General features: G+C 41.4%; 2 protein-coding genes across 2 annotated transcripts; both read right to left on the bottom strand.

Moving 5' to 3' along the window:
• Positions 1–178: 178 nt before the first annotated feature.
• CASP6 (caspase 6) lies at positions 179–9,213 on the bottom strand. Its single transcript, XM_005517515.3, has 8 exons — positions 9,094–9,213; positions 7,990–8,031; positions 7,202–7,244; positions 5,601–5,750; positions 5,088–5,164; positions 4,467–4,642; positions 2,227–2,383; positions 179–1,623 (listed from the first exon to the last, which is right to left on the bottom strand). Exons 1-8 carry the CDS (start codon positions 9,122–9,124, stop codon positions 1,385–1,387), a joined length of 915 nt encoding a protein of 304 aa, XP_005517572.2. The 5' UTR covers positions 9,125–9,213; the 3' UTR covers positions 179–1,384.
• Positions 9,214–13,083: 3,870 nt separating this feature from the next.
• PLA2G12A (phospholipase A2 group XIIA) lies at positions 13,084–18,018 on the bottom strand. The gene is made up of 4 exons (XM_005517516.3): positions 17,772–18,018; positions 16,057–16,133; positions 15,041–15,206; positions 13,084–13,995 (listed from the first exon to the last, which is right to left on the bottom strand). The coding sequence occupies exons 1-4, from the start codon at positions 17,998–18,000 to the stop codon at positions 13,877–13,879; spliced, it is 591 nt and encodes a 196-aa protein (XP_005517573.2). The 5' UTR covers positions 18,001–18,018; the 3' UTR covers positions 13,084–13,876.
• Between the last annotated feature and the right edge of the window lie 2,413 nt (positions 18,019–20,431).

Here is a 20,431-nt window from a genome sequence, read left to right as displayed (position 1 = left end):
GGATAATTAACTTCTGCATGGAGTAGTAAGGATTCTTTTCCTGCAATTAGTGTTTCCTTTTCCTGGTCTGTGCATTGACTCTTTGTAACACCACAGGTGAAGTTTAGATTAGCATGACAATTAAGCTTTCTTAGTAAATAGTGCTGGAAAAGTAAGGTATCTCAAACTTGTTATAAAATCATTTATATTTCACTGTTGCATTTTATTGAAAGTATTTATCAAAACATCGTGCTTTATACAGAATTTAAAAGTAAGTGTAGTAAGATTCAACATCTATGACTCAGAACATAGTATATGGAAAGACTTAACTAAAGCGGAGCCAGTAAACCAATTATTTTTTCCCCAGAAAAGTGGATTAAGACACTTTGCTGAGTTTCAATTCTCTGTTGTCCCTCAGAGGAACAGTTTATAATGTAAAAAAGCCAAAACACACAAACAAAAAAACAAAGAAAAGAAATATTTGCTTCAAGTCAGCACCACTGCAATTACTGATGCTGCAGCAGTAACAATCCCGTGGTGACTATGCACCATCACTTTTATGCACAGCAACAGAGGTATGGCTGATCTTCTCCAGGGCCAAGAGGAAGCCTGATCCACCTCAAAGGCCTGAAGTATAAAGGTTTGCATCTGTTATGTTTTGTAGAGCTGCCTAGAGATGTCCAGCAGCTTTAGCTTTAGAGATACGGAGGAGGCAAGCTCACCCTGAGCAAGCTGCACATGGTCTCGTCTCATTACTGCTGTTTTTCTCCTGAGGATGCAAAGCACCAGCAAGCTGTAATCGTGCCCCAAGCATAAATTATATTCAAGCAAAAGGAAACCCTTTATTAATCAACCCTACTTGATTAAGCCTGTATTAATGCTACAATTGTTCTCAAGGAATTAAGTTCCTTTTTAGTGTTGCAAGAAAAAAAAATGTCAAAAAGCCTGATAAAACAACAATAGTTGTGCATTCTGCTGTCCACAAATTTAAAAAGATGCCGTACAAAGATATTCCCTGTAAACTGTGCTCTTGGAGGAAGACAAGTTAATCTAATGTAATATTAGAAATGTTTTGGAAATAGTAAAATGTGCCATAGTTAGATGGCAATCAACCAAGAAGCTTTTAAGAAAAAAGTAGTCTGGAGCATCAATTTCAATAAAATCTGAGCACCTTCTAATAGTTCGGCACCAGTCAACTTTTCCCAAATTCCCTGAGATTAATTCCCTGGTGTAATTCTAGCTTTAAAATTGCTTTAAGATTTTAGAAACTACTAGGTATACAAACTGTAATGTTTGATCCCAGTGATTTTGCAGACAATCATGCAGAATATTAAGTCTCCTCAACTAAGATAGTATTCTTTACTTCTGCAGCAAGTAATAGTAATGGTCATCACTTCTAAATAACCTACTTAGATTTTGGATGAAAATACAACTTTTTAGTTAACATTGAGGCAAAACAAGGAATCTGTTTTTTCCCTATAGCATTAATGTCTCTGCACATATCCACCCTGCGATATGACACTTTCCTGTTAACAACAGTAAGAAGTTCTGTGAACTCCAAGGAAGACCCATGCTTCCTAAGGGTCTCACACAAATCTTGGATGTACCAGGAGCCATTTACAGTTTCACGATGAGAATAGTAGCCTAGAGTAGAAAAAGAACATAAAATTACATTCATATAAGTAGTGATAACTTCTTGGAAAAGTATTTATGAGAGTCACTGTTTGCTAGCTACCATCAATCAGGAATTACTAATGGGTGCAAATCTTACTTTGCCAATTATGCAATTTCACTGTAAACTGTAGATGGAAAATGGTTTTGGTACCACTTGTAGTGCTCAGCTCAGCTAAGAGGAACATGATTCGGGGATTGGTAGCTTACAGGACTACATCTCTGTAAGAGCAGATGGGATGGAGGACAACATACATGGGGGACATGGCACATGTAGTGCAGGAAAATTTATAAGCCACCAGAATCCTGGAAAAGAGATGGATGCTTGCTGTCAGGAGGCAGCTCAGCCGCAAGACTGATGACAATGCTTTTGTTTGGCAAGTTTAATGCACCTTCATAATTTACTTGCACTTTTTCTTTAGCACATAACATTCTTCCCCAGACAAGTTGCTACTTGTCAGACATGTAAATAAGATGACTTGGAACTGTTCTCATTTTTTGGACTGCAAAATGAAGAAGTGTTCAGGGTTGCTACAATGAACTATCAGACACTGGATGTAAAATACTAGAACTTACCTTGTGCCACAGAGTAGCACATGATAAAGTCTGCACCAGCAGGCAGAGTATACACACCAGCTGCATCCACTTCAGTCTCGTTGACAAGGGATTCATTGCTGCTGTCTGTTGAGTCATGAGCAATGACCGGATCATCATGTTTATCACCTCGACAGGCCTGTTGGTGAGAAGTGTTGTTATGCTTGCACCCGTTCTGACATTAACCAGAGGCACTTCTATTCAGCTAGGTGTGCCACATTAGCATGACTCTGCCTTCAGAAAGGCCCATTTACTACTCTTAAAATGTTGGGGACAAAGTTCACTGAAAGCCCAAAGATGATCTAGAATCACTACAACAGGAAGGGATCTCTTGAGATCCCAACCCCCTGACTCAAGCAGTGTTAGCTGTTGTCCAGGACTGTGTCCAGTCAGCTTCTGAGAATCTTCCTAGGTGGAGACTCCACAATTTGTATGGATGACCTCTTCCAGTCTTAGACAACCTTACAGTAAAAAAAAATGTTTTCTTGTGTTTTAATTTGTTTCAGCTACCTCTTAACCTGTCACTTGGGTACCACTGAAAAGAGCCTGTCTCCCTCTTATTCCCTCCCACCATGAACATGGGTAAGGTTCCCCTGAGTCATCTCCTCCAAACTGAGCAGTCCAGCTCTCTCAGCCTCTCCTCATATCAAACATGCTCCAGAGTCCTGTAATCATCTTTGTAGCCCTTTGCAGGACTCACTCCAGTAAGTCTGTATTTTTCTTGAACTGGGGAACTCAGGACTGGATACAATACTTCAGATGCAGCCTCACTAATGCTTAGTAGAGAGGAAGAATTGCCTCCCTTGCTGGCAGTGTTGAATTACTGCTCTGTTACACTTCTGCTCTTAGTGCAGTATCAAATGTATTTGTTGAGGGAGGGTTTTTTGTGAGAAGTCAGTACTGATCCCACTATTGTCAGTGATGCAGAAAGGCTACAAATGGAAGTTAACAAGGTGAGAGCACACTCAAAAGATACAAAGGAGCATTACTTCAGAACTACCGCTAAAAAAAACCCCACAAAGACTCTTCTTTACAGTGATGAAGTTCCATCTTGATGTTTCTTCTGATTTCCAGAGGTGCTATGACAGTTGTGCTGGGAAAGAACTCAGCTGATGAACTAATTAATTAGCTTTTTGATGAGTATATATTATAAATGTTTCCAAGTATTACTTATAATTGAAACTTGAAAATATTTTTTCCATCTTTGGCACCAGGTTAAAAAAGAAATAAGGAAATCTGAATGAGTCCTAATGAAAGGTGAATTAACAATATGCTGCTTCGTGCAGCAACCCTGTGCCCTAAGGAAGCTTTCATCTGGGGAAAAAAAAGGATAATACTTAGAATTAATCTGTAAACTACTACAGTTACAATCTGCTGAAGGCCAGGTTCATATATGAGTTTGCTAATTGTAATCTGGATAAAAATGGGATAAATCAATCCCTGCATGACCTGGTTTGACCTCATGACTCTGCTTTGAACAGGAGGCTGGACCAGAGACCTCCTGAGGTACCTCCCAACTTTCATTCTCCTGTGAACCAAGGAAAGAAACAGGAGGTTACACATGGTCTTTGTCTGACTACTTAGCACAAATAGTATTCCTGAGACAATAAAGGATTATTTGATTTTTTAGATTCTACAGAGATGCCAGGTATAGGTCATAGACAAAAAACGACAACAACAACAACAAATGAAACTCACTACCACCACAAAAACCAACAACCAAAATGTCCCACAAAAAAAAAAAAAAAAGAAAAAAAGAAAAGAAACAGGAAAAAAATCAAAAATCCCAAACACAAAACCCAGCTTCACTGAGGATCAAGTAAAGGGACTTGCCTGGAAAGAAGCAATGAAGATGCCAAGGTTTGATGGTTTATCAGCTTAGCCTAGGGCTGTGAAGTATGCCAAATGGGAACTGAGCTGAGGCTGCACAGAACTTTATCAAAAAACCCTGGTACTGCATTCTCTGCTATTAAATACACACTGACAGTTGATCTGACATGTCTGACATGGGCTTAATTTGCATTTATTTTTGTAAAATTACTTATTAAATACAGCTTTAATAATAACATTAATAGTAGTACACATTAGGGTTTCTAATAAAAATAGAAGAATCCCTGTCTTAAATGCCTTGTAGAAAGACTGCATAAGGAAAACTGACATCTGTGTTGCAGGAAGACACAAGTCAGCATTAACTACACTGAATTCAGGAATGGACATCTTACCTGAATTATAAATATCTTTGGTTTTCCTACTAAACTCTGGCACTTGTCTCCTCTGAACATGTCTGTGATTTTCTGAATTTTGATTTTGTCATCATATGCATAAATGTGATCATCCTCACCATGACTCAGGAACACACACACAAAGCAGTCAGCATTGCTGTGGTCATCCCTAGAGGCTGAAACAGTAAAGTGGTGTTTTAATGACAAAACAGTCATATTCAGGTCTAAAAAAACACTGTACATTTATATCATATAATCTAATCTCCAATCAGTCCTTTTTCAAATGGATGTTTTTTTCAGGTAGAGCCATACTGTAGGGATTTCAAGGTGTATTGATTCAAGCTGGCTGAAGGACCACTAACCACAAAAAGAAGAATGTAATTATCTTCTCCCAGCTGCATGTATCATCTTTCAGTCTTTAGTGACTTAATTAGTTCTCTCAACAGAAGCTTCACTTACATTGCAATAAAATAATCTTCAGCCTAATCTTTAAGTCCTTCTATTGCTAAACTCCTTGTGCACAAAGAATTATTCTAAGTTAGATGAACAGAGAGATTGGTAGAAAAGGTATCTGGGAATTCTGCTGTAATAATTTAGACATAACAATACCTAGTCTCTTACCTTCGTCAATTTTCTGCAGCACATCTTCTGCTTTCAGATCTTCAAAAAGTCTGACTTCAAACCCAAGGTCTGTCAAACTATTGTTCGAACAGATCGTTATTAGTAAAATCTTGCTCAAATTATATATCAATTGCTACCAACTCAGTTTCTTTCCCTGTGGGGGGATTAACATTTTTATGCATTATTTATGAACAAAACTACTGAAGTTGGTTTTGAATTCAAACTGGTGTCAAGGACAGGTCTAACACCTAAAGTTACTTCAAAGAGTTTGTCCAAAGAAAGCTCTGGACTCAGCAAACTCAGACTTGTGCTAGCAGTTTCTGTGACCTAAAATAATGTGTCTTGAAGCTTTTTAATTATGGCTTTCTTCACCCAAGTTGCATAGGTGCTATGTCTGCCAAATCCCTTGGTCTCTCTCTAAATAAACACAAGGTTTAGGTAACTCCTTAATTTGACCACAATTTCTAAAGCTACGATTTTTTTAAGGGTTAGTGGAGCAACCAAGTTTCTTACCTGCGTTTCAGATTGTTACTGTCTGCCATAGTCCCACGTCTGTCTTGCAGCGTTAAACGCCAAAAAAAGTGCTCGTGATTGAAGATTAATGCAACTCCTCTTCTCTGATGGTTCATTTTGTATTCCACTGCAGGATCAAGTGATTGTTTGCTGCCACAGATGGAAAACATTCATGGTAAATGAGGCTGCTTGGTTAAGGCACATAATGGTGCATTTCAGACATGGCTCCAATTCTCCCTGTTACGTGTTTAGCTAAATATTAACATAATTGGATAGTGCACAGGTATGTATTTGGAATTGTCTGTGATTTGCTTCAAGTTTTTCTAAGTAAATCAAGTGCTGCATTGTAATCATTGTAATTTGTGTTAGCATTCTGCAATTTTATTGGTTTATGAGCAAAACACAGCATAGGATGTGTGACAGCACACTCTGGACTTGGCTGTGGATGCAAAAGTTTGTAAGTGTTGACATGGCTGTAATTAGAAAGACAAAGCAGACAATCTTTCTGCTTTTGTAGTTATTGGTGCAGAAAACAGAAACTGAAACACTTCTGGCAATGGACAGGTCCAGAGTTTGAGGTACACGGAATGACAGTCAAGGTCATGCTGCCCTAGGACTGGCTCTAGTCACAGATGTCATTTTGTCCATGTTAATACTTTCTTTCATGCTATGGAATATTCAGGTCTGGTGCAATTACAGGAGAAAGTTGTTTAGAATATTTACCTGCAGATGTTCAAGATCAAAGTTTCATTGGCAAATGCTTTTATTTCACAACAGAATTACCATCGTTACCCACAGACTATATCTGCTTCTCCACTTTCTTATGAGAATCCTCTTAATGAAACATCTTTTTATAATGTCTACATAAGAATTCAGACAGAAAACAGGAATTTGGGATGACTGTTCAAAATCAGGGTGGCTCTACAATGTTCTACAATGTTGGCTGGATAACCAGTAAGAGAAGTTGGGTGCTTTATCACATTCTTCCCGTTCTGAGTACCATACATGAAAAATGCGAAGATTATAAATTTTAACCTTGTAATTATGAACAATTTCACCCGTACCAGTACCAGAATTTTTTTAGATTTTTGCAATTTCTATTCCTTAGGATTTGGCTAGGTGCATGGCTAGTAAGGATTTTGGACAGTTTGGTTGCTGGATCCTGTGAATGACCATTGAAGGATGATTCCCTAAATAGCTCTTTCTCTACTCAGCTGTATGTATGAGGCAAAGTTATCAGGCAGGTAGTTTACTGTTTTCAGGGCTTTCATGGAATCACTGCTCCATGGTCCACTTCCCCTCCTTCCAGAGGAATACATTCCTGTGCTGCAATCTACCACTTAGTTTGTCCAGTGGCTCCCTACATTGTGATAGTCTTTGCACATTGCCTAAAATAAAAAGAGAACACTCCACATAGTCCCTTCCACATGCCTTCACAATACGGGTGCTTCTGCATCTGGTGTAGCTAAAACCAGAAACATGATTTTTTAAGTTGGTGGAGTTGAATCGAATAATTCTGTTGAATTCTTAACTAAAATCAGAAAAGCCTGCACTGACTTGAGTCCCTTGGGACATCTCTGTCACTGCCACCAGAACTTTACCTTATATTGAATGCATCTACTTCTGTGATGTTCTCACTTCCATCTGTTAGAGAAATCAGTAAGTTATTTAGCCATAAAATCATTCATTAAAAACAAACAAAACCAATTTGAACTTATGCATCCAGCCTTAAAGTTTAGCTGTTAATATGAACCAAAAGCTCATTCAGACATCAGGTAAGTAGGCATGCTCATTAGTGTTTGTCTGCACCCACAGCTTTTGGAGGCTGTTCTGGAAGTTCTGACTCCAACAGTCTGAATTTCAGGTGGTCAAGACATGCATATTTTCTATCTGTCTGTGTATCTGTCCCTATATAAACATATTCAGAGGTTATGATTTTATATATCTAACTGGCTGGCTGTATTTTTTAAATGAACTCTAACTCGACAGTTACTATTTTACATAACTTAAAAATATGCTGGTGTTTCTTTTCTTTTAGTAATGCTGCTAATACAAAACTGAGCATTCTCTTTGAGGTTGGATGCAGCACATGAGTCACAGTTTACGGTGTTAACAGCTATATACTACTGAGAAGGGACAAGATTTAAACCTTTTCTTCTGCTGAACTATACAGACTTTAAATACCTCCAGTACAGAACAGACATAAAAGTAACAGTGTGGCAATAACAAGGAACATGCACATCTTTGGAGTGTGCAGAACTACAGATTTGCAGACAGGCCAAAATACTTGTTCCTCTCACTTAAGCATCTCAGTGGGCTATTAAATCACTACTACTACTGGTAGAGACTAATTACCACATTATGAGAACTGTATACATAAACACTGTACCTGTGGTGGGTAATGCAGGTCTGCTGTCCAGCTGGACGTGGCCTGCAATTTTAAGAAGAATCACAGTTACATGTATTTTACAAACTACTTTGCACATACAATACTAGCTCTTCACATCTATTTTTCAAATGTTATTAATGCCTTTTGCAAAACTAACATAGCTATGTATTGATAGAGGACAAAAGTTCTTGTGATCCACTTCCCCCCAAAACAGATCATAAAATTTTATAGTCATCAAACTTTAAGACAGAAAATGTAGACAAAGGAGGAATAGAATTCCTGAGCTACAGGAAACTAGGAAATGATAGTTTTCCTGTTAATTTAATCCTGTTTAGTAACTTCCTATATGAGAGGGACAACTTTCATTGTCCCTCTCTTATGGCAGCTTCAGTCACATAAACACTATTTGAATTATCATGACTTATGGAAAATTTTCTGTTTGTCTTACACAGGAACCAGCTTGTTCCAAAATCTGACTGAGACCAACGGGACCAATTGTCTTTAATTTCGTGAAGGTGGATTGCTTCAAAGGAATCAAAAGTCAGGTATGCACCAGGATACACTGGAATCTCACAGAATCTTTCCTTGGATGCCTTTCCGACTCAGCACCGAGACCAAAGGGCACTTTGGACCAAGGCACTTCGAATGGCACACAAAAAAAGTCCCTTTAAGCCTAGCTGCATCCCCAGGAACACGACTCAAGTTCTGCTGCCCTGACTTCTCCTTCCCTCCTGTTGCACGCCCGGGACCTTCCCCGCTCCCCTGTCCCGGGGCCGTGCCGGGGAGCCGGAGGGGTTTTCCCCCGGGCGGGGTGCGCTGGATTTACGTGCAAATCCATTTCCTCCTTGGCCGCCGCCGTCCTTCGCCACCTTCCCCGCTCCCTTCCTCCGGCAGGAATGAAGGAAGGAATGAAGTACAGAAGTAAAGGTCCCGCTGCCCATGAGCGCCGGCAGCGCCCTCCGGGCAGCGCTCCCACTCTGGGGGCAGCCGGCCTCGGTGTCCCCGGCCCCTGGCAGACATTCCCCATCCCGCTCCTGCCCCGCCAGGAGCCCCACGTCCCGGCCGCATCCCGGCCCTTCCCGCCCGTCCCCTCCGCACACGCACCCGCCGGTGGCCGCCGCTCCTCGCCCGACATGGCCAGGGACCAGCACCGGCTACACACAAACACACCGACACAAACCGGCCGAGCCTTCCCTTCTCTTCCTCTCCCCTGCCTTCCGGGGGTCGGCCCGCCTCCTCAGCCCGGGGGCGGGCGCTCCTCGCCCTTCGCTCCCGCGGCGGCGCCTCCGCCAGGAGCGGGGCGAGGCACGGGGGAGCGCTGGGGTGCGGTGTTAAAGCGGGCCCGGTGTTACCTGTGCTCCCGTGCTGCTGCTTCGGCCACCGTGGGCGACTAACTGCAGCGGCTCCTACAAAAACATCCTCCTGAAATATGGTCAGAGCCTCCTCCCGCGTTCACTTGGTTTCAATTTTTCAAAACTCTACTCAAATTCCCATTTCAGGCGCACAGTGTTTTCTTACCTGTAAGAGTGCGTTTTCATTCGGGCACCCACACACCACCCTTGCGAGGTTTGGATGTGTGCATCAATCACTCTGCACATGCACTACTTTGCTCTGTTCTCGCTTCAGTTCTCTTGGATGATTTCGGGACTGTGAGGACGGTGACAAGGTGCTGAGTGTGCCCACGCATCTCAACGAGAATTCCCCAGCCGGGAATTGTGCGGCTCTTACCAGTCACGATCAATTGCATAACAAACAAGTTTCTAAACCAAAGCCAATGACAAAAACCCATTCTTCTGTATAAGAGCTTTACAGACTGTACCCTAGAGGGATCTGAATTTTATATCCAGCCTACTTTTAGGGAGACAAACTCAGTTATGAATGTGCACTTAAGAGAATGCTGCTACAAGCACAAAAAAGAAGCAGATTTAGAGTGGAATTAATGGCATTTTTACTCAGTCTGGTTTTCTTGCATGGATAGAGATTTTAGACAAAATGGCTCCCTTTGATTGAAGGAGCCACGGGTATTTTTAATTACCCTTGTTTGTTTTGCTCTTGTTCGGACTTGTTGCCCTCAGACTGCCAGCAGGCAGCTGGATCAAGATAGAACTTTGTTTCGATTGTCTTTGTGCATAGTTTAGTTAGAAACCCGACACTATCACAAGGTTTGAGTCTTACACTGGGTAACATTTAGACTCCTTTAGACTCATTTAGAATCATTTAGATTCATTTCTTTGGCAACTGCAAATCCCAGCTCTCAGCTCACGCCAGAGCTGCCCCTGAACCCACTGGGAGCAGGACTCCCGTGGGAAGCAGCAGCTGCAGATCCAAACTCTAGGACTCTGTAAGAACACTTTGAACTCGAACCAGCCGTGTTCCTCAGTCCAACAGCTCGCTTAGACCCTTGTAAGACGGAGGTTTTATCTGCTTGGTTTGGCTGGAAGCTACGAGCAGAGTCAGCCACTGTGCTCAGGTGTGCTAACTTGATCGCAGTGTGGGCAGCCGGAGGCAGCGCTGGGCTGGAGCGCGTTTCCAGCTCACTGTAATAGATGAAAGTTTTATTGTGAGACGTGCCTGTGTGCTTAGAAACACTTTCCGATTGTTGCAGCGGCTCCCCGGTAGGTGGGTATTTTTTATGGATGGATCAGAACTGCAGTCTGAAGAAGGCAGTTTGGTTGTGGACACACTGCTGTACAGTATTACCGACTATAGAAAAACATGCAATATTGAGTTCAATGAGCCGCTATCGATAGTATTGTTATGCTTTTATCCAGCGTTAACCTAACCACAGGGCTGTTCACTCGCTCCCCTTAGTGGGATGAGGGAAAGAATCAGAAAAAAGCCAAAGACAGCTTAACAGGACAGAATAGGGGGGGGAAATAATAATAAAAGGATATACAAGATCAGTGACAGAGAGTACAGTTGCCCACCACCCACTGATTGATGCTCAGCCAGTCTCCAAGGAGTGATCAGTGCCCTCCCCATGGCAACTCCCCCCAGTTTTATTGTTCAGCATGATTCCATGCGGTGTGGGATTATCCCTGGGATCTCCTGACCTGGCTGTGTCTGCTCCCCAGTCCTCATGCACATTGGCCCCCTCAATGGCAGGGCAGCAGGAGAAGCTGTGTTTTATCAATATTGTTCCCATTCTCAAACCAAAACACAACGTTCTATCAGCTGCTAAGGAAAACATTAAACATAACTGCCACAACCAGGACAAGCATCACATTTTGCATATATATATATATATATATATATACACCAATATGTAAATTCTTCAATGGTATGATTAATCCTGGGGGTGATAGCTAGGCTTCATCTTAGGGCTATGGTCTGCAAAATGCATTTTGTATAACTTGCAAGTAACTCTAATCAAGAATTTCTGCTACAGGAAAAGCTTGTGCAAAATAAAGACTACTGGAAGAAGTGAAATGCTTCCTGTGGTTTGCAAGCAGAACTGTCAAAGTGCTATCCAGCAATATTAAAGCTCTTTTTAGTGTTTTACGTGGTTTGAAAGAAACTCCAGGAGGCTTTCATGGTATAACTACAGGTCAGCACAGGAGGGAACAAAACCCAGCTCTTTCCAACAGTGAAAATTTTCTGTGTTGTCGTGCTTTAACCCCAGCCAGTGACTGAGCGTATGTGTGTACACACACAGAGACACACACATATGGGATGGGGAGAAGGAGAATCAGAAAAAGTAAATGGGTTTAGGTAAGAACACTTCAGTAACTTAAATAAACACATAAAAATAATAATGAGAAGGATAGAGAGATAAATAAACCCCAAGACAAACAAGTGACACACAATACAGTTGCTCACCACCCCCTGTCCAGTTCCCAAGCAGAGCTTGGTGCCTTCCAGCTGATCAGGATATAAACTCTCCCCGTATCATATATTTACACTGGGCATGATGCTCTATGGTGTGAAATATTCCTTTGGGCAGTTTGGGTCAGCTGTCCTGGCCGTGCTTCCTTCCAGCTTCTTGTGCACCTCCTGACTGGCAGAGTGCAGTAAACTGAGAAATCCTGGATTTAAGGTAAGCACTGCTCAGTAACAACCAAATCATCAGTGTGTTACCACCATTATTCTCACACTACATCCAGAACACGGCACTGCATCAGCTACTAGGAAGAAAATTAACTCTCTACCAACCAAACCCAGGATATGCATTCATTTAAGCACCCAGTTTGAGCCCACTTGTACAGAACTCAACAAGCCATCTAGCTGAATTACAGTGGTTTGGACTCATTATGGTATTTTATCATTTTCAATGAACAATGTCATTATTATTCCCTGCTTTAATGTTAAAAATATATTTAGGGTTACAACCATGGAATTCCAGGGTAATTCAGAATTGTTTCAATTCTATGGTAGAAAATAAATGTCACCAAAGTTAGGGGAACTACAAGTTCATCTAGCAAAGTTTTGTAAAACTCTACAGTAATACTTCTCTTTTGGTGCTATTTCATATCCACAAATAAGGAAAGAAACCTTGAGGTACGACCAAAGAAGTTTAGCAGAAACTTTTTGTTTATGAGGCCCTTACATTCACAGTCATGTACACTAACCTCTAGTGACAAACAAACCAAATACACAACTGGTAAAGAAAAAACACAAAGAATTCTATCACATTATAGTCCATGAGTCCAGTGAATTTCATGCATTTAGTTTCTATTACCTGTTCATAAATGCAATATTTTCATTTTCATTCCTCTCCTGTGAATTCTAAAGCAGAAATGCTTTTTAATGAAAGCAAATCATTATCTAACAGAGGACCTAATGCAGAAGTTAACTAAGGACTGACACCTGCAGATAAGCAACAAATGCAGAGAGTGCAGAGATCAAACCCCATATAATTCAGACATCAGGTGAGTTTAGCTAGACAATTCAGAGAGGGAACAGGTGACAGAAATACAGGCTCACATATCCATCAGCCTCATAGAGGGCATCTTAAATAAGTTTTTTGGGCACACTGATCTTAACTGTGGAACTTGCTTTTAGTTTTCATCAGAACAGACTAAATGAAAGCAAAGATGAATACAGTAGCCAAGTTGTGCCACAACAGAAATATAAATCAACATATTTGTACATATATCCTTTCTGTGCATACAATACGCAACACAAAATGTTTTATTCAAAAACAGACATTTGACAAGTTTTTTAAAAATAACATAGAAACTACATTTCACCATTCTCTCAAATCAAAAGTATATCCTTAGGCTGCAAACTGTTCATTTTACTGGACAGACCTTAAAAGGATATTTGATCTGAAAAGTGCTGCAGAAGTAAGGCCTTGATATTGAATCAGGTAGAAATACGTAGTGCATGTACATTGGCTTGGGCAATTTTCCTTGTTTTTTAACAACAAACCTGCAGGACCACCTATGTGAGAGAGAACTGAAGGCAATTGCATCAGAAACAGGCAAGTACGGGCTATGTAAGGTGTCTCATACTGGTACACATAATACACTCTTTCCTGTTGAACCCATCAGATGTTTCAACTACTAGTAAAGCTAGAGTTTGACCTGTATTAAAAATCACCTGAGAATTCACTGTAACTCTTTGGTGCCTCTGATGTCCCCACTATGGAGTTTTCTTGGGAACATTAAAAAATGGCACCAGCATTTTACAACAGCACACCCTAGGTGGACATACACCAAAGGAAAGCAATTTCAGTTCCCAAGCCTCTGGCATAAAATGAAGAGAAGAATGACTTGTTTCTTTTTTACATGAATAAGAATATCGTAGTGATCTTCAAATCAGTCAATTCATGTCAGTGTTTAATATATCACTGTCTGAAAAGCGTAAAGGTTTGTAACCAAAGCCTTGCTTCATTTTGGCTGAATCTTCAGCTTTATTCTACACCATGAGATCTCGGTGTCTTCTTTCAGAGATCTGTCTTGCCCTCGTAATGACACATACAAGCAGCTCTCTGGCTATCCAGGTATGGCTTGCATCCTAAATGTATAACTGCATCAAACAGCAGCTGAACAGTTGATTCACAAGCTGCAAGCAAAGAAGAGTTCAGTTAAAAGTATTCTTTGAGTGCAATATGAAACTAACAGGAGAAAACACCGGCAAACTGAGAATGACTCTAAGAAAGAAGCAATGTTCTCTGGGCATAGCAAATAGATTGTCAAATGTAAGACTGAACCAACACAGAGTCATTTAAGTTTTGAGTAAAGATTTATATGTCAAACAAAATGAAAATTCATTGCATATGGAATGTTATCTGTGTTGGAAACATATGGAGTCTTGGAAGATGAAAGAGCTGGTTTAACTCCTCACTCTTCGCATCCCAGTTTATGCAGAGGTTGTTATCTTTAACGTCAGCTCAACAGAATTGAACAAATAATCACCAGTTCTGTCACTAAAGACTAACATGACAATTTATTTACAGTTAAATAAATTTGAGAAGTTCAAACACAAGGTAGTTCGAAAAACCTACTGCTCTCAGTGGGAGTATTTATTGTGCAAGTGATATTGTCCAAGTTAAGTGATTATGTCATGTACCCATCAGATGCAGGCCAACAACCAGAAGAAATACCATATGAGCTGTTACTAAGAAACCTAACATTTATTCACTAGGGTACAGCATTAACTACTTCCACTATGACAGTATATTATTTTAATACCTTATTTCATAACAGGGAAATATTCTGTATTTTCCTACAGTTTACCAGCAATCACACATAGAGGTTAAGAAATCACCCAGCAGAACAGACATGTTACAGCTATGTTACAGTAAATGCAAGAATTATACATGCATTTTGTTCAAGTTGTATTCCCATATTCATACTCCCAAATGGGCAGCATTATTTCTTCCCCTAGAGTTAAAACTAACCTTAACGCAAAGTTAGTTTTAACCCAGATATTTTCCTATGCTGTGTCACTGCTCTGCTGTACAAGCATCTGGGCTGCACAGCAGAGGGACAGAACAAAGCATCTTTCATCATCTTACGAAAATGTGGCCTTGCTGCACTGCACAAAGATCCTTTGCCAAGTTAAGCTCGAGTTAAACTTGAAAAAAAATAGCTTTTTTCACCCTTACCCTGGACACTCTCTGAGATTCCAAGCGTTTTCTGCACATCTCTGCAAATTTTTGAGAGGCAGGTCTGAAACTGCTCATCACAGTCATTTTTTTTATTGCCACAAGTATCATAGCATCTGTCATGGTGATTACAGCACCTTGTCATTGAAGGGATGCCGATGTCAAACTGTGAAGGAAACACGCACACACCTCCATTGGTATTGCAGTATAAGGAAAAAAAGAGCCCATGGACAGACCATTAGAAATTAAAAACTAATGTGATGGGTTGAGATAAAGACAGTTTAATAGATGAATAAAAGAAAACAAAAATGTCCCAAAATAAGCAGTGCAAAAAGCACTCACCACACTTCAGAGCAGAGGGAATGCCAAGCCGGTCTCTGAGCAACAGCCACCTGGAAGTCATACACAGCTCTACCATCACCCCCTCCCCACCTCCTCCTGCTGTTTTTATTGCTGAGCACCACTATATAGGATGGAATATCCCTCTGCTCAGTGTGGGTCTGCTGCCCCAGCTGTGTCTCCACCCACCCTCTTGCTCAGCCCCAGCCAACTCTGAGGTGGTGGACAGGCAGAGTAGGGAAAAAAGAGAAAGTCCCAGAGCTGGAGGACAACAAGCTAACTCCTATTTTCTTTCCAGCATTAAGGAAAAAGGGTTAGTGTCAGTAAGGACAGCAGGAGTCATTGCCAAACTCTCCACTCTCATATGGCTATAGCTGCAGTTATTCAATGCTTTCAATTCTGTGCAAGCAAAATGCTAAACCAATCACTCAAAATCAAAGAAATTTATAATCATTACATTTTATGCTTGTAATTTTTGAAAATGTTTATGCTGTGTTCTTTTAATATACTAACACTTCCCATATTGTTCTTACCAGAGCACATAAGTGATAAGAGCTGATAAAAACAAGGACCTTGTATATGGATGCTGTCTCAGAAGGGATGGAAAAAATCATCTACATTGAGGAAAGCTGATGTGTGAAAGACACGCAAAGAAGCCCCAAAATGGAAATACTTACCTGAACTCCAAATAGAGGGGATCCACAGCCATTTGGTGGTGATGGTTTATATTCATAGCGAGGAACGGGCCTTGATCCTAAAAAAGGTAATTTGTCATGTCTCAAATAGATTTTTTTGCACAGGATTTTAGTAGTTTTAAAACTCATCACTGACATTTGTTTGGCTCAAGACGGTATCAGTTATATTTTTAACTTAAAAACATATATTCAGGCACCTGCATATCAACAATTCTTTCCAAATTACAACTTAGGGGTATCGAGCAATATTTTTTTGAGGACAAGGCACCTGAGCAAGTGTCAGTGTTTGCTTTCTAAGTTAAAAAAAAATACTAAAATCGATGTGTTGGTTAAGTATGTAATATGTAGAACTATACTGAGAACTTTAGTGTAAGTTCATTAATACTTCTACGCTTTACATGCAGTCAACAGTAGTTCTGATTTTTTTATCTTAACTGGGATGAAACATAATTTTTATTTCTACAGCTGTAACATTAACAGAGTTCGAATTACTAGAGACTGCAAAACTCCCATCTCACCGAACACTCGCAACAAACCATGGAATTTTCCATCCCAAGTTAAGAAAGACTGTGGAGTTAATATGAAAAATGACCCTCCAGTCCATTTCAGTATTGGAAACAATCTGAGGCCACAATTAAAAGTAATGAAGAGGAAAAAAAACACATTTGAAAGACGCATATTTTAGTATAGAGTGTAAATATGACGGTATCCTGGCCACTCTTGTGGAGCCAGCCTGGGCGTTACCACCATTCTGATTTACTGACTTAACAAATAATCCGACACGGTAAACTGGGGTGATGTGATTCCATCAAGGCAGGCTACGTGAGCCTGCCACTTTGGGGTGCTCTGGAAGCGCCAGTGAAAAGCCTGGAAAGAAATCCCGTTTGTGGAGCGCTGCCTGCCTGGCCCCCGGGATGGGCACGGCACGGTAGGGGATCACAGAACGGGTCAGCCTGGAAGGCACCGCAGTCACTCACCTGGTCCAAACGCTCTGCTCAAGCAGGCTCATCCTAATAATAATAGTCTAATATAATAATAATGATTATGATGATGATGATACTCATAATAACCATCATCATCGACCAGGTCATGCCAACTTGAGCTGCCTCAATTATCGTTCAGGTAAATGAGGCAGCTGAAATGCAGGGAAGAAAGAAGCACAGATGTCCTCTGCTGGTAGCAGCAGGATCTACAAATAGCAGGATGCATTCCTTCCACTGGCAAACGCGGCTGCCATTAAATTTGTTATTCAAGCGTGACTTCAAACAACATATTCCACAGCTCAAGTTTAAGCTTTTCTGTCCCAAACCGAAATGCTCAGGACTGCTGGTAAATAACCAGCCGGGAGGGAGCAATTCTTCCCACTCCAGGGTGTTTTCATGTACATATCAGCTACATATTTGACAGCAATAAGCCCTTCTCCAAGACAAGGAGCTATTTAAAAAAAATGAAAGGAGCTGTTTAAAAGTCGCAATAAGAGAACTGCTCGCGTGTATACATGCTCCCTACACGTAACACACGTGTTTAAACACACATACACGTGCAAGAGCCTGCTTGCCGAGGCTCACACAGGTATTTATAGGTAGGTAGGCCGGTAAGAACTCGTCGGCGAGGTCCGACCCGGGAGCGGCGCTGGGCGGGAGCGCAGCCCCGGCCGCCCTGCCCGGGACAAGGGTCGCGCCGCCAGCCCCGCTCACCATCGCTGCACTTGTACTGGCAGAGCCCGTCCTCGCCGCCCAGCAGGTCGAGGGCCGCGTTCAGGTACATGTCGATCTTGTGCACGCCATTGCGGATCGTCTTCAGCGTCATCCGCCAGTCCGGGGTCTGCGGCGCCTCCTGGCCCCGCGCCGGCCGCCAGGCGCAGCCCGCCACCAGCAGCAGCGGCAGCAGCAGCGGGGGCAGCAGCCGCCGCCGGGCCGGGGCCATGCCGACCCGCTAAGCCACCGCCTTCTCCTCCGCCGCCCGCCCAGCCCGGCCCGCAGCCGCCGCCGCCGCCATGGTCCCCGCGGCCCCGCCCGTGCGCCCGCCCGCCGGGAGGGACGGCCCGGCCCGGCCCGGCCCGCCCGCCTCATGGCAGCGCCGCGGGCCGCTCGGTGTCCCTTCTGCCCTGCGTCCTCCGCCGTGTCACCTGTGCCGTGTCACCTGTCCCTTCTGCCGTGTCACCTGTGCCCTGTTCCCTCCGCCGTGTCCCCTTTGTCGTGCGCGGCCTTCCCGAGCTGGGCAGCCCCAAGCGGGGCCTGCCCCGGTACCTCGGTGCCGGCTGAGCAGGGCCCCCCGGAGGTACCGAATTCTGTGATGGTGTTGGGTGGGAAGGAAACCGAGCCGGTCGTGTTCGCACATGTTTTCAGTGGTTCTCATGACATCGTCAGAAGTGCGAGGCGAGGTTGTAAAGCGGAGCAAAATGAAAGTGCGTCTGTTATAAATGAAATTAAAATTTTGACAGCTAGGTCCCTTGGGTTAATGGCAGTTTAATTAAAAATGAATACAATTTAGTAAATTGAATAGTAATTTGATATAAAAAATACAGTTTAGTAAAAGAATATAATAAAAAATTACAATTTATATATATATATATATATATATATATATATATATATGTAATCTGCCAATAATTAAGTATGATTAAAGCATAAGCAAAACAGACCGGGGTACGGGGAGGGCTTATCACCCCACCTCGTACAAAACCGACCGGGGTGCAGAGGGGATTCCCCACCCCTCCTCATGTACAAAACAAAGCACTTCAAGCTAAACTCATATACTGTATGCTTATACATATTCATTAATGTTTCCCATAAGTTTCCTCCTATTTCCGATTTTTCTGACTTTACGGCACTTTTCTTCACGGCGCATGACTCACTTGTTGTTAGGGGGTCTTCAGTCTTCTTTTGGTGGTCTTTTGGCAAAGGCTTCTCCTCTTCCTCGTTGTCCTTTGCATTACCTTACAGGTTTGCATGTGCGTATTAAGTGTAGTGTTATATTAGTGTACTAATTAAGTCTTATATTTACTGATTTTTAGGCCCAATGCCTAAAATCTTTCTAATTTTGTCCATCTCAAGGCTGTTTTGGTCTTGAGACACCACTTACCTTCTAAACTACATTCTGTACCTCAGTTTTAACATGTAACATTGGTAAAGGATTGCATGTGCCTTATAGCACTGATTCTTTTGGTTGCTTCTAAAAATAACTTTAATAACAGTTACAATTCAGTTAGCACAAATCAATTCCATTTATTACAGTCTGTTAAATGATGAAAGTCTTGATTTGTTCAAAAGAAAAATCAGACCAAAATGAACTTGCTTACTAAGCACCGTGTTTGGTTTTCAGAATTAAAAAAAAAATAAATTATATCTAAATGCTAAATGTGCTTCACAGGTGAACTGAATTGGAACCACAAAGAGAAAACGGGTGTTTATGCTGAAAATTGTTTTAATTTTTGTAATGAAAGCTCTGATTGATGTTGTGTGGAATCCCTCAGAAAACAGTCATATTTGGCTCCAGGGCAAAAGTTAAATGTGAAGAGGAACAGGAAATGGAAAGAGAACCAAGAAACTTTCAGAACAGACAGAGCATAAAAACCCATATTCTACTGTTTTGTTGGGTTTTTTTTATTTGCAACCTTAGCATTTAAGAATTATGTGTAGTTAACTAATGAAATTGGTGGGAAAAGTTCTTCACAGAAAAATTAAGCCAAACAAAAGAGGGAGCTCTTTGTACACCTGTCCAGCTTTTTCCTATTTACGACTTCTTTACCAAGATTCTAATCCAGCAAAATAATTTCTGTGTAGGAATATACTTAAATGCTTTCCTAAATAGCAAACCTTGTTGAGGGTCTGTGTGTGTTTGCCAAGAGAATTAATACACTTACTTATTTTGGTGACTGATGATGTCTTTACATGACAAAGTCATGCTGATGTGGGGTTTTTACAAGTCTGGAAGATGAAGAAAAGTCAGTGAAAATGTAAAAATTATTGTTGTCTGTCTGTGGTGAATTATAGAAGAGAAAGCACCACAAAAACTGTGTTGTGTGAACGTATGCCATTTATTCAGGGGGAAAATTAATTTAGAGGAATAAAATAAAATAGATATTAAAAGTATTTGTCATCAGAATACAGTGAAAAATGTTCTACAGCTACTGATCCTTTTCATACAACTGGCTGCAGCTGTGTGAGTTTTGTGTTGAGAGTACCAATCCACAAATCAAATTATACTGCTTCAAAAAGGATTTGTGCACGCTTTTTGTGATCAGCTCTTGCTGAATGTGAAGGTATTATGCATACACTGATGTTTTCTTCAGCAAGAAGTCTAACTTTGTATCTGCTACTTGGTTTTGTAGAATTAAATCTATGTGCATAAGGTA

This window comes from Pseudopodoces humilis, chromosome 6 (assembly GCF_049639895.1).
Source record: "Pseudopodoces humilis isolate 2021_Gansu_Grassland_sample_001 chromosome 6, ASM4963989v1, whole genome shotgun sequence".
NCBI lineage: Eukaryota > Metazoa > Chordata > Aves > Passeriformes > Paridae > Pseudopodoces > Pseudopodoces humilis.
The sequence above is the reverse complement of the archived record's forward strand: the minus strand, read 5'-3'. Positions and strand labels throughout refer to the sequence as shown.